The sequence below is a fragment of the Thermobia domestica genome, chromosome 18, assembly GCF_964235325.1.
Source record: "Thermobia domestica chromosome 18, izTheDome1.hap1.1, whole genome shotgun sequence".
NCBI classification, from domain to species: Eukaryota; Metazoa; Arthropoda; class Insecta; order Zygentoma; family Lepismatidae; genus Thermobia; species Thermobia domestica.
Window position 1 is genome coordinate 32,327,815 of NC_137471.1, and position 15,147 is coordinate 32,342,961.

The 15,147-nt window shown below is 34.6% G+C and overlaps 1 protein-coding gene across 7 annotated transcripts in view; it reads right to left on the reverse strand.

Annotated features, from left to right (window-relative positions):
- Positions 1–15,147, reverse strand: part of LOC145675432 (phosphatase and actin regulator 2) — an 850,331-nt gene that overhangs the window by 27,596 nt on the left and 807,588 nt on the right. For 6 of the 7 annotated variants that reach the window (XM_081745850.1, XM_081745844.1, XM_081745847.1 and 3 more), the window contains one exon: positions 10,105–10,137. The exons of the other annotated variant lie outside the window; for it this stretch is intronic. In XM_081745850.1, coding sequence (XP_081601976.1) covers positions 10,105–10,137 — 33 coding nt within the window. The remainder of the gene's footprint in view (positions 1–10,104; positions 10,138–15,147) is intronic. 7 annotated transcript variants of the gene reach the window in all.

The window sequence follows — 15,147 nt, forward strand, 5'->3', positions numbered from 1 at the left end:
GCCGCTATTCATCTTAGCGACCCCTAAAACTATGAACTCAACTCTAATATTGGTCGTTTTCGATTATTTTAAAATGCCCCCATGTTATTCTTGAGGACTTTGCACCCCCATATCTCAACTCAAGTATGACCTAGGGACCCGGAACAGGTAATTTGGATCATTTTTCTGAAAGCTTTAAAACATATTAAAATTTCATGTTTCTATTTATGGTTCTTCTATCTAACATCACATCATAGTCATTACTGAGAGAATTAGGCCATTTAAAATTACGTTATAGGTTTTGTAACTCGTAATACCTAAACTGCTACTTCAACAAGAGGTGGTATATTTGCAAAATCACGGCTTGTTTCCTTGTTTGAGACATATATTTGTGCGCGGGGTGGGGGATTATTTAGAGCACAGACAATATATAAATATAGGCCTGACTTTAGAGAGCACTTCTTTATATAGTCTGTATATTGTAAGCATTACCTGACACAAAGGGGAAGCCAATGATTATGTCTTTGTGTCAATAACATGCAGGCAACCAGGAAAGAAAACAATTAATTAACAGATCAGACTGCGTGTATGCTGCACTGAGGAAATGTTTATACTGTGCAGCAAGACGGTAAGATTACCGTGTTCTTATTACAAAACACGTTAGTGGTTAATAAAATGAAATCTTTACGTCCCACGATTGTGCCGGGTACGCTAAAGGAGACAATGGTAATGAGAAATGAATGAAATAGTACAATGAAGAAACTGGGACGAAACGGAAGAACCCCGAAAAAGCCCATACACACGGTGCTTGTCCACCACAAAGTTCAGTTGGCGCGAACTGGGATTGAACAAAGGACCCCAGGCACCAGAGGTGAACCCTCTACCACTGAACCACCACGGCCCTTACCAGTGGTTTTATTTAATCGACAATCATTAGCACTAATGCTTCCACTTCATACATATGTTTTTTTTAAAATTTCTATTACTACGTTTGGAAGGTGAAAATTTTCACACAAAAATACGCCCAAAAAGATCCATGTAGAGAAAAGTGGAAATTTCGTTTATGAGTTGCGAGCCTTGTAATACGTGAGAAAAATATGCCTGAATCTATTCGCATTACGACGAAGCACAAAAAGTCAGTGAAAACGTACAATCTAAATATCAATAGGAAAAAAGAAACGTTAGTTATACAACGAACTCTTTGATTTTTCATAGACGGATTATTCGTGCAGTGTATAATATTTACTTAGTTGTCTTACTTCGATGAAGGTATTCAAAAAGATCGGATCGACAAGAAGTTTCGAATACATGTGAACTGAACTTGCACCTAGTAGCGGACGTGTCATAAACAACAATCGAAATACAGCTTGTAGTACATACTAGGGATGGCCACATTTTCCGGAAAAACGGAAAACGGAAAATATTTTTTCCGGAAACCGGAAAATTGAAAACGGAAAATTTTCCGGAAAATCGGAAAACGGAAAATTTTCCGGAAAATCGGAAACGGAAAATTTTCCGGAAAATCGGAAGGCGGAAAATTTTCCGGAAAAACGGAAACGGAAAATTTTCCGGAAAAACGGAAACGGAAAATTTTCCGGAAAATCGGAAACGGAAAATTTTCCGGAAAAACGGAAACGGAAATTTTTCGGAAAAACGGAAACGGAAATTTTCCGGAAAACGGAAAATTTTCCGGAAAATGAAAATGTTCACTTGGAATAGTGACATTGGTCGTCTTACATTAAGAAATATAACGAAAAATGCTACGCGAAAACAACCTGTAAATGAGGCAATGCTCTTCACCATCTAGTGCTAAAGAAACGCAACTCAAACTTAACATTGGACAGGAGAGAAAAGGTCGAGTAAATCAGCGACGAAACATTCCTTCCCCCTACATCTATTTGTACACTTGCTTAATCATGTACTTTTTTTTTTTTTTTTTTTTTTTTTTGTTTGCGTGAGGGCTTGCAGATCATTCGTTTGCACCGGGAAATTCCCATCATGCGTGTGTTTCGGAGAATCCCCGATTATGCGCGTACCTGAGGGCAGAACTCTGGCAGTAGAGCTGGCGTGTGTTATTAATACAACTGGTATGTTTGTATTCCAACCATTTCTTCATTGCTTATCGTGATCACGGTGATCTGTAAAGGTCACAGATCCTGGGGGCCGGGGGCAGCCCCCTCAAAGTTCATGTGGACCCCGCATTCTATTTATAAATATACAATATTTTGCACAATTTGAATTCAGTTTGTCTTAAAACCCTCATATATACCTTCTGCATCTGAATGGATCCCCAAAGTTACAGAGAAATTGGCGCCCTAGATTGATTCTATAGAATCCACACGCAGTAGTATTGGCGGGAGTACACTACGTATTCCAACTGAGCTCAGGCGTTAGAACATCGGATTAACATTCAGAAGGCCGATGTTCGATTCGAGCACCCTATCGTCCCGATGTTTTTTTTTTTTTTCTGTAAGTTTATTACTCAGTTACATCCGACCTGTGCCATAAACTTTTTAACCCTAAGATAAATTCAATTCTACTGATGTAATTCAATTTTACACTTTACCCTAGTGTTACCATCTTGCAACTATAAGCGTCACAAATTCCAAATACCGGTACTATTGAGATAAATACCATAGTATGTAACACTACTTGAAACTAGCGCCAGCTATTCATATAATGATCTATTCCACATAATTCTCTTCGTAACTTTTTCCGCTACTTTCTCTTAAACTGAAGGACGATACCACCTAGTTATCGATACATCAATTCAGTTCTCAATGCTGACTTATTATCTATGATTCTGTATGCATTTGAAAGTTTTACTTATTATTAGAGCAACCCAAAAGCATACAAAAGCATAAAAAGCATAATAGCTATTTACACATATGGTTGGTACCTTGAACATGGTTGTGGCTGTTTAAGGGTCCAGAAGAAACTAATTTTAAAAGCATAATTTTAGAAAATAAAGCATAAAACATAATTTAAATGATATAGCACAATTCTTTAAAAAATCTCTTTAACTTCAAGTTTAACATATTGTATTAATATTTTTAAGAAACAATATTTACAGTGCAAAATCATTGAGAACATAACAATGCAACAATGAAAAGCTTATTTTTATTTTTGTAAACTTTTTGGTCTAATCTTTTGACGTGGAGAAAAGAATAAAGGACAAAAAGAAGAAAACTTCCACCAACAATGAATAGTACACAAGAACTCTACACTATAATGTTATGTGTACCTCTTGAAGTTGAGCACTTTCTGTACTTATTGGTGGCATCTTTTACTTTCCCTTTCTGTATATATGCACCTCTAAGGCGCACACAAGTGATTAAAAAAAAAACTGACTCGAGTAAAGCCTCTCTTTACAGTGCATTAGGTAGAAAGTTCATTAAATATGAAAGAAACTGGTTGCATAAAATATTAATAAATAGATCAAGATATTTAGAATATTTAATGTATAGTAAATATTATACGTTATACACGATTGATGTAAAACAATGATTGAAATTAATAATAAAGCATAATAAAGCATAATTTGAAAAAAAAATAAAGCATAATGTGGGTTGCTCTACTTATTATTCTACATTCATGTTTTGTTACTAAATTGTGAACTCCTAATGCAATCAAAGTGTTTTATTATTATTATTATTATTATTATTATTATTATTATTATTATTATTATTATTATTATTATTATTTCATAAACGTAGATGATAATCTAGGTGCTGCTACTTCTATATCTCAGATTATCGCTTCACCTGGTGCACGCTCAAATGCATCTAAAGTAACAGAAAGATCCCAGAAAAAATGTTTTACAAATAAGGGAACATAGTAGTACGTAAGAAACAGAAAAGAATTCTTTCTGATCTCAGAGACCCTAAACCTTGTTCTTCCGCAAGAGCAGAGGTGCTTGATAGTAAAATAAGTAATACGGTACCAAAGGATTCTTCTTCCTTTGTCTTTCGTTGAAGCAATTCGGTTTCTTGAATTTATGAATGAAGTAGAACCAAGTTACCACTCACCATCCAGGCAAACTGTAACTCGCCGTATTGAGGCCTTGTTTTCTAAGGAGAAGTGTGGCTGCGGAATCGCTTGATTTGACAACAGATAGCTGGGCTTCGCAGGCTACGGAAAGTTATATTACAATCACAACCCACTATATGCTTCCATCTAAGTTCAATAAGTTCAGTCCTTCAAATAATTGAAATAGAAGTGAGGCACACAAGGGTAAACCTAACTCAGCACTTAGCCCATGTTGCAGAGTAGTGGAATATTTTAGATAAAATACATGCAATAATCTATGACAATGCTAGTAATATCACAAGTGCGGTACGAGAACTTCCGTATGCAAGCATATGTTGTTTTGCTCAGACCCTAAACTCTCTATAATTAAGGGACTTGCAATAGAGAAAATCGAGAAAATGTTAAGTGTTGTTAGTCGGATTGTTTCCCACTTTAAATATAGTACGTTGGCAACGTCAGAACTGGAAAAACAGTAAAGGTTATTAGGATTGGAAGTACATTTCCTTATACAGCAAGTTAAAACCCGGTGGAACAGCATACATGAAATGCTTGAGAGATTGATAGAACAAAGACAACATTCTCTTAACAATGAATTATCAGATAGAAATGTAACAAAGACGTCAGATTGCAAGAAATTTAACCCTTTAAGGATGTCCAAAATTTTAGACTTTCACTCAAACAGCTACTGCTTCCTTACTATTTATCGTAGGATCATGGTTCATACCTCGTTTTTCTCATGATAGAGCATACTTACCAACGGTACCACGTGTCGGTATCATAAACCTTAACCGGAAAATCGAAAAAAAAAACGGAATTTTTCTGAAAAAATCGCCCCTTCGTAACACTTGCGCCCCTCGGGCCCGTCCCTGGTTTGACGTAGGGATCTAAAAAAATTGATAAATACCCAAAGGTAGGTCTACACATAATCCTTATGCAAGTCTTGAAAACTAAAGGCGTGAAAAAGTTTTGAAATTTGCCTTAAGAAAAAAGTCACGTCCCTTCGCACCACTTGGCGCCGCCAAGTTGACTATCCGGTTCCAAAACGCATCTGCGGTGTTCTTTGGTCCATCCTTGACTTGAAAAATAAAAAAGAATCCCGGCTTAAATACCTGTTATAGAACCTAAATAAGCGGTCAAAGACGATAGTACGCCATGGTATATAAATATACCAGAACTCTTTAAAAGGTTAAACTTCCTACAGACTAGGGATGACTACATTTTCAGGGAAAACGGAAAACGGAATATAATTCTTCCGGAAACTGGAAAATTAGAAAGACGGAAAATTTTCCGGAAAATCGGAAACGGAAAATTTTCCGGAAAATCGGAAGACGGAAAATTTTCCGGAAAACGGAAGACGGAAAATTTTCCGGAAAAACGGAAACGGAAAATTTTCCGGAAAAACGGAAACGGAAAATCGGAAAATTTTCCGGAAAAACGGAAAATTTTCCGGAAAATCGGAAAACGGAAAATTTTCCGGAAAATCGGAAAATTTTCCGGAAAAAACGGAAAACGGAAAATGTGATTTCCGGAAACCGGAAAACTCTTTTTCCGGAAATGGCCATCCCTAGTACATACACACAGCACTAAATAAGTGAACCGAACAATGTATATTAAAGCAAATTAAACAACACAGCAATGTATATTATTTAACTAAAAACGAAAAATGAAAATGAAATCTTTAAGTTTTACGTCCCACGATTATGCCGGTTAAGCTAAAGGAGACGGTGATGATGAGAGATGAGTGAAATGGTGGAATGAAGAAAGTGGGAGGAAACGGGAGAACCCCGGGAAAACCCACGAGCACGGTATTTGTCCACCACAAAGAACTAGAAACAAGGATGTAGAATACAAATGATATCGTATTTTCACATACATAATGTCATTAGAGCAACACAGGAAGTTTTCATTTTCCGATTATTCGTGCCATTTTGTTCGGTGATTATCGCGAATAATCCTGAGTTTGCTATCTATCACATTCATCTGAAACCCATTATATATAGCGATAAGACGAGTTTGGGCGTATAGGAGACCAGGAATTGAAATTATATACACAACACTGACGTTACAGGTATACGCTATGACGTACATCTATTATACAATTATACAATGTATGCCATATTTAAAATTTCGCTTCACAGATAACGTCACTGTTGCCAATGTAGTCTTTTATACGTCCATATTTATTTTAGCGTTATATACTACGCGTTTCAGATGAATATTTATATTGTTTCTTTGTTTTTATATTTAGATTATCTTGTTATTCATATACTTTTTTTCTAACTTCATGTCAAGTTTTCCTCAATTCATAACAGTAATAACCTTCTATCAACTTTTTAAGATTTCTTTTTCTCATTATTCCCAGCTTTACCAATATATGGTTCGTCGAGAGTAAAACAATAACTAACATTAAAATTTTCAGAATGAAGCACATTAGAACAAAAGAAATATTATAAAACAATGGTAAATAGAATAGACTGGAATAAATAAATAAATAAATAAATAAATAAATAAATAAATAAATAAATAAATAAATAAATAAAGAAAGAAAGAAAGAAAGAAAGAAAGAAAGAGAGAGAGAGAGAGAGAGAGAGAGAGAGAGAGCGAGAGAGAGAGAGAAACATGTGAGATTGCAGTTTCTTCACTTCGAACGCTACTTGCAAGAAAAACAACCTGCAATGATGTAAGCATTTAAATTTGCCTTCTACAATACTTAAAAATATAAACTTCGTCAAGAGCAGAAATTAATTACTATGGTGTTAAAGATTCCGCAAAGGAACCGCAACAAATAATAATATTCCTATACTGTATTTGGATGTCCCAATGTATCAATTATTTCTCCGCTACAAAAGAAATCCAATTTTCAATTTTCTATTAACTATTATTTCTGATTAATTTAAAAACTAATAGCTGAAGTATCCGGCGTTGCCCAGGAATAAAGAAAGAAAAAAACTCTTTATAGCATGTCTTTTTCTCTACAGTTATCTAGAATATGCTCAGCCAATGGTGTGGCTTCTGGTTTACATAAAAATCAAATTCTAATTCCAAATAGCCTGAGGTCTCTTTCCTAGATGCCTAGAAGTGGCAAACCTTTGGTGTGGTTTAGCTTCATATATAAAATTCTGATTCTAAATAGTCTGCGGTTTTTTCCTAATAACCCACGGTCTCTTCCTTCGAGTTACATAGAAGTATGCTATGCCAACGGCGTGGCTTCAGCTTCGTTATATATAAATCTAATTCTAAATAGTTTGCGCTCTCTTCTCTACACTAACCTAAAAGTATGCTAAGCCAACAGCGTGGTTTTAGCTTTACACATTTCATTCTAATTCTAAATAGTCTACGGTCTCTTCCCATGAGCTACCTAGAAGCACGCCAAGCCAACGGTGTGACTTCAGTTTTATATATAATATTCTAATTCTAACTAGCCTGCAGTATCTTGTAAATAGCCCACGGTCTCTTCCCTAGACTTTGTTAGAAGTATGCGAAGCCAACGGTGTGAGTTCAGGTTTATACATAACTCTAAATAGCCTACGACCTCGTCCCTAGTTACCTAAAAGTATATCAAGCTAACGGTGTGGATTCACCTTTATACATAAAATTCTAATTCTAAATAGCCATGATCTCTTCTCTAGAGTTCCTTAGAAGTGTACCAAAGCAACGTGGCTCCAGCTTTTTACACAAACCTCACTCTCATTCAAACAGCCTACGGTGTGGTTTCAGCTTTATATAAAATTCTAAACAGCCTACGGTATATTCCCTATCGTTACCTAGAAGTACGTCAAACCAACAGTGTGCCTTCAGTTTCATATATAATTGTAATTCTAAATAGCTTGTGGTCTCTTTCCCGCACTTATCTGGAAGTGAGCCAAGCTAAAGGTGTGGATTTGTACAATGGACAAATACACATAATATATTCAGCTTTGTATACAAGGCTACAGCAGGGCCAACAAGAGATGGTCTCTGAAGTTTGTACCACATGCGAGAAGAAAACGCAGTCACTATTTTGTGCCAGTGTTACCAACCACGATCACTTTGTCTCACATCATTAATTAAATTGTGATTATAGATGCACCGAACAAAGCCTTGACGCTTAAGTAGTGGCAACGCCGATGTGAGCTGTCAGAGACCTTTTCATACTGACTCCTCTATAACCTTTCAATATATCATTTCCAGTTGAGAGGGGTGAGACAGATTAACGTTTGGACATCATAACATGTTCTCGTAATCTATTTTTCAACTGAAAATCAACTGAAACTGACTGTTTCCATTTTATTTCATAGCATTCCCTACGCACATAAACACATAAATGTATCTTGAAATAAGGACTTAACTAAGCATTGCGAGATTGTAACACTTTCGCTTGAAAAGATACCTTCAAGAAAACAAACAAAAAATGTAAATACAATTCTCCGATGCTATGATCTTTGAAATTTTAACATTGTATTTGGAGTTAGAGCTATCTTCTAAGGAAAAGAAACACTGTATTAATTTACTGTGGATAACTATTACTAGAGTCTGGAAATAAAGTAATTATAACGTATTTACTTTCTATCTCATGTTAGGTGATTTATTTATACAGTTTTCAATGTGCTCTCCCAACTTCTTCAATACCTTTGTAAAATTGTTAAACTGAATCCATTATTTGATTTCCCTTACCTGTGAAATTATCCTGGTAACAACAAGTTTAAGTTATTGAACAAAGTGGTACAAAATATTGAAACTTTATAGATAAATCACGTAAGATAAATTCCTTATATTTAAATAAGTAGGAAAGTTGCTTAACCAAGGAACACTTTTTATATTTTGTTTTACTGAATTGTATAAATTTGTGCGAGGCTAAAGGAAAAATGTTATACTGGTAACCTCCTGGTTACCACATATTTCTGCTTCATATTGTAAAAGTTACACGCGTATTACAGAAATTACAAAAAATCCCACAGCAATTTTTACTACGAAAGTCATTTCATCCCTTGGTACAGTCCGCAGCAAAAAACCTGCAACATGGGCATGTAAGTTTATTGTGAAACGACAAAGTCTTTTGCTCCAAAATAAGTGTGCAGAGGAGGATGCCGAGGTTTCTCCTGGAGTGACTCGTGCCACTTAGACGTTATGTTGATTCCCTGCGCTGTTAGGCGTAGTTTCACAATAAATTTGCATGCTTATGTTGCAGGTTTTTTGCTGTGGACTGTACATACTAAGTACGTACCAAGTGACAGATACTGTTGAGCCTATGGATAATATTAAATCTAACGATAACCGATTGTTTCCAGAACACTAATTTATTTGTAATGAAATAAACAATAAAAACAATACAGAAATCACAGCCTGCTTCCTCCACATTCCACCTGGAATTTTTGCTTAATAAAGTAACTTTAATAACAAACTACACAATATGCGTATATAAACAAATGATAACGCAGTTTTATCAGATTATTTGCTGAATAAAAATAGATACGTGTTTTAGTTTCAAAATTAGATATATTCATTAAGATCATTATTTTGCAAGAAATAGTAATCATTACATCCAAAGTATCGTCCCTTGGTACTACAAGGTCCATGTTCTCCCTTGCTATAACCATTGCCCTGTTCATAAATACAACCCAATTCTAAGAAAGAAGTGAGTAATAAATTAAAACGATCCAAATGTGGGAACAATAGATACAAATCTTGAATGCACTGCAATATTTGCTTGTCACTTCCACTTACGTGCGTCCAGAACAATACTTCCAAGTGCCAAAAACGAAAATTACTTTTATATACGAAAAACAGAAATGATAACTTGTTTCGTTGGGCCATATTCAATTATCTCATGTGCATTCTTGGGAAAACGACTTTACTGGAAGAAAGAAAAAATTTAGGAAAACCAGGAGCGCCGTACTACCATATCCCTTGCTATATACTGTCTCTTGGTTTAGGAACTTCCTCTATCCTAAAGCATCTTATCAGTGAAAATTAGAGTACTTATTAACATGTATTGGAAATTAATCATCTATAAATTATCTCTACAGAAGGTCTTGGAAGAAAGTATATTACAAGAAAGGAACTACAAGCTTTTGAAGTACCACAGAGTTTGCTGAGTAAGCACATGCTACTATTTACCTTATTCTTATCCTGGGCCTCAAAGGAGGCCTCCTTGAGTGACAGAAAAGAGAAAGAAAGGAAAATGTTTTTTAATTGCATAATAAATCAAGCACTAAACTACAAACTAAGCTCTCTATAGCTACAATCATGATCTACCACCGGTCATACATCAAAAGTTACTTTTTCAAATACAGAATCAACTTCGTTACAAGGATAAGTAAAGCATTAACTTCCTCTAAGTACTATTACACTAAAATGTCACTGTAACGAACGTTAGTATAGGAAATGTTGAGAGTTGTGCATTATTTTAACCTCTTCCCTTTTTCCTATTTAATTTGAGTTTAAAAAATCGTTTTAACGAATTTCGAACATACAGTATTAGGAACGAAAATTTCGTCTTCTTGCTTTTATTTAACGGGAAAAAATTCAAGCGTCTTATCAGAAAGACACAGTGTCCTGCGGGTAGTACTAGAGGTGGATTAACCATTAAGCAAAACAAAGCACGTGCTTAGGATATTAAGGGAAAGGGGGTATCACAGAGATTTTCCATAGTCGAATTTGCCATGGGCCATATGGTGCAGTACTGCAAATGATGCAGCTGAACCAGAATCCGCAAAAGGGACGTCACATTAAATAAAATAAATAAATAAATAAATAAAAAAGAGAGACCAAGGCAGCTCCGCAAGACAAATTAGATGCCTGGAGAGAAGAATTAGAGAGCAAACGGCTTAGAATTAGCAGAACTAAAACAGTTTACATTGTTCTTTCAGTAAAAATGTAATCGAGAATACAAGAATACAACTGGACGAAAAAGAAATGGTAATGACGAAGAAATTCAAGTATTTGGGATCAATTCTGCAGGAAAATGCAGGAATAGAAGGTATAAACAGCACAATTAGCAGCTGTTGGACGAAATGGAAAGAAGCAGAAGGAGTGTTGTCTGACCGTAGGGTACCAATACGCCTAAACAGTAATGAGACCTGCCTTATTAAACTGAGCGGAATGTTGGTCAACGAAGGAGAGAGAGGAACAAAAGTTGCAAGTTGCGAAGATGAAGATGCTGCGGTGGATGTGCGAAGTGACAACATTAAGAACTGGAGAACAGTAAAGGCAAGACCCGTAGTAGAAACACTGCAAGGAAGTAGACAGATGGTTTGGGCATATAAGAAGACGACCTTTGAAATACATAGCTCACCGAATAGAAGCTATAGAAGTGAGTGCTAAACGAGCCCAATGTCCGCCAGAAAAGAAGTGGGAAGATTGGGTTAAGAACGATATGGTGGAGTGTGGTATCACAGCGGATGACACAAAACAGAAACAGACAGAGGAAAGCGATCCGAAAAACGACTCCAGTTAACTGGGAAAAAGACTTAAAAGAAGAAAGAAATAAAAAATACTTAGACATATACAATAATAACAAGAGCATGACAGAGTGCACACCTCAGCCAAGGGTCATGAAATCGAAAAGGGAGAAAATTTCCCTACATAGCCTATATAAAACCAAAGGAAACTTTGTATATGGTTTGTAAAATGTATATATTTTCTGTACAACATCAATGGAAAACAAATCATCAAAAACATCTGCTCTTGGCGGAAGTAGAAATATTAACAGTAACGATAGCGATAATGATTAAGAATATGGTCAAAAACTTTGCAATTAAAAAAAAAAAAAAAAAAAAAAAAAAAAAAAAAAAAAAAAAAAAAAAATTAGAAGTTTTTCTAACATAAATAAAATGGAAATATATATATAAATATAAATATTTTCCATCTTACTGTGAGTTTTGTTTAATTTCGATAAATCAAATTTCATTTTCTGCTTTATTATTGTTTATATTTTCAATTACATATATATTGGAATACAAAATTCTCTCTGTGTTCAGGGCCTCTGACATTCTTAATCCAGCCCTGGGTAGTATACACACAAACTGTGAAATGAATGGTTTCTTCTAGTGCCAGCAGGCTGTAATTAAGTTTCCATATAGACTTTGAAGCCTAGGCCGTTGTACAACACATGAGACTGCTCAGAGTGCAGCCACGTAGTTGTGTATCTGTCAACGCTACGTTTTTCGATACCAAAAATTCGACTAATATCGGGAGTAAGGAAAGATTTAAGAAGTGATTCTGATTTTTGTGTTCAGCTTATATGAACGCTTTCTTATTCTATAACTTTCAATTTAATTGACTATTGCACATAATCTTTGGTATTATGCACTCGTTCCGGAGTATTCGGAGAAAGATGATAGCTTCAAATCTATTTAGAGGAAATTAGTTAATGACTGAATAGAATGCTTATTGAATATTACCGTGAAGTATATTATAGTTTATTTTTACTTTGACAAAAGAAACACTGACCAAAGCTTAAGACACACTTTATTTTAAATAATAATAATAAAACCGTTATTACAATTTAAAATAAAGTGTGTTTTAAGCTTTGGTCAATGTTTCTTTTGTCAAAATAATCAATCCAAAGCCATGGATAGTCTTATTATTTTTACTCTAATGTAATTTATGTCATTTACAAAACCATTCGTAATATTGTGTTTTAATAATGTAATGTTTCTTGTTCTTTATCAACTTCACTTTTGCATTACTATATAGTAACGAATAAGTACAATGAAATACTAATAAGAATATAACAATAACAAAAGATTATAATCGCAACACAAAACAATATTCTCTTACTACTAGTAGGCCGTTTAATCATTAACTTTATTTTTTCTGAATATAATTGGAATTCATTCTATTTTCTATTACATTATTTTATTATTCAGGCATGATATGGCAGCCATTTTTCACACATGTACTCGATTGGCCGAGAATAATAGCGATTTAAAAGTAACCAATGAGAGTTCATCCACTAAATAAGCTATGCGCATCTTCCAACGCAAGAAACAATACTATTGATTAGATAGAAGCGCAAAGTTTAAAATCAAACAATGAATGTTGCTATATCATACTTCTGCCTTTTCATTTCGTTTATTCATGCTGCAACACACGTTCATTATCTGTCTTTTGTTCGTAGAGGAATATGTATTAGCTGTCTGTTAACTTTATCACGGCAAACTTTATAATTGATAAAAAGAAATGAAGCAATCTTGCTATATATATATATATATATATATATATATATATATATATATATATATATATATATATATATATATAAAACTTTGAACGTGAAGATAGGAGTGAGGGAAACAAAATCAGTATAACGAAGTTTTAACACCAGGATACTACGCCCATGTTTGTCAATTATTGAATTGCATATTATATATATATATTGAAGTATATATATTGAAGTATACTTTCTCTCACTTGATGTGGCTTAAATCGAAATCTTACGAATTTGCTTTCCGAAACAGAGCGTACTCTAAATAAGTGAAATCTCATAAGATCGTTCAGAACATAGGAAATGACATGCGATCTGATTTCATACACGTTGAGATTTTGACTCTAGGAAAAATCGTACGAGATTTCCTATCATCTATCCTATAGTTTATAGCAGGCCTTATGGTCAATTAAATCGAAAGCTATAAAATAAGGAAGCATTCATATAAGCTGAACACAAAAGTCAGAATGAATATGGTGATTAAATTTGAAGGATAATCTTACGTACAGTCTAAAGGTTGACTTCCACTATGTCAACATTTCTGGACCGTTTTTATTAGTTAGGTTGTTTTACAAAACACTCTATTCTTGTCCTCCTTGAAAGCAAACTTGTGTGTTTCGAGCATACCTGTGAACTTGTATTTTTAAAAAGGGGCCGCTGTGGCTCAGTAGTTCACTTTTGTTTTGGTGTGTGTGTATTTTCCGGATTCTCCCTTTTCCTTCTACTTCTTTTATTCACACATTTTATTATGAACACTATAACTATCAAGGATGTTATAAAATAGAGGATCTGCCTATATGTATCTTCATCCTATTAAATTAATGAAGCCAAAAAACAACCGAGCATCGGCAAAACTGATTGGCTACTCTCGTTTTCGGCATCGTCTAATTGGCTACTTTCGTTTCCGCCATGATTGTTGGCTCAAAACATTGCGATCTTATTGGGCGGAGTGGGCAGAGTAGGGGTGGCAAAACTGTGACGTATGGCTTCAAGATTTTCTGGTAAGGGCAGATCCTCTATTTTATAAGATCCTTGATAACTATCTCCTTTAATTTAAGCGCATAATCGTAGGACGTAAACCTAGATATTTCAATTAATCTCATTTATATTTTAAAAAAATGTTAATTAAAAATCATTTTCCCTTAATTATTTTATATCTATTATTTTATCTGTATAAGCTACACCTGTTTGAAATTATCAATTATAGTGTATGATATCCAATTTACTTAAATTTAAGTTTTATTTAGATCTTTTTCTGGATTAATCTACGATAAGTATAATCGTAGATGTCGAGGACCACAGTTTGAAATAAAAATGAAGGGGGAAAGGGGCTGAATTTGGATTTAAACAGCATCGGAACATTAAGATAAGACATGAATGAAATGAAATTAATAGTAAAAGGTCAATACATGACCTCCATGTCGTATAATGGATTCGAACCTGCGCAGCCTAAAGCCACAGACAACTCAATCATATGACATACTAGGAGGCTAACATAAAAAACTAGCAAAGCTTCGAATCAATCTCCAGACTGCCGGAACTCCCACCTAATCTAATTTAAAATTTATTTATAACGCTCATCTAAAGCAGAAAACCCTTAGATATCACAAGCTTACTCGAACACGTGACGGGAAACTTTGCGACATTTCCTAATCCGATTTACGTTTCACAAAACCAATCTTACAATAGCTTTATAGAGAAAACACAAGCAGTAGTAGTTAGTAAACTGTTTAAGCTAACCATCTTCCTTTTCCTACTATAATATCAAAATCACATCGTGCTAAAATCTTATTAGAATTTTCATAAGAATGAATGATAATAGTAACAGAAAAAATGAAATGAAATCTTTGAGTTTTACGTCCCACGGTTATGCCGGTTAGGCTAAAGGAGACGGTGATAATGAGTAATGAATGAAATGGTGGAATGAAGAAAGTGGGAGGAAACGGGAGAAC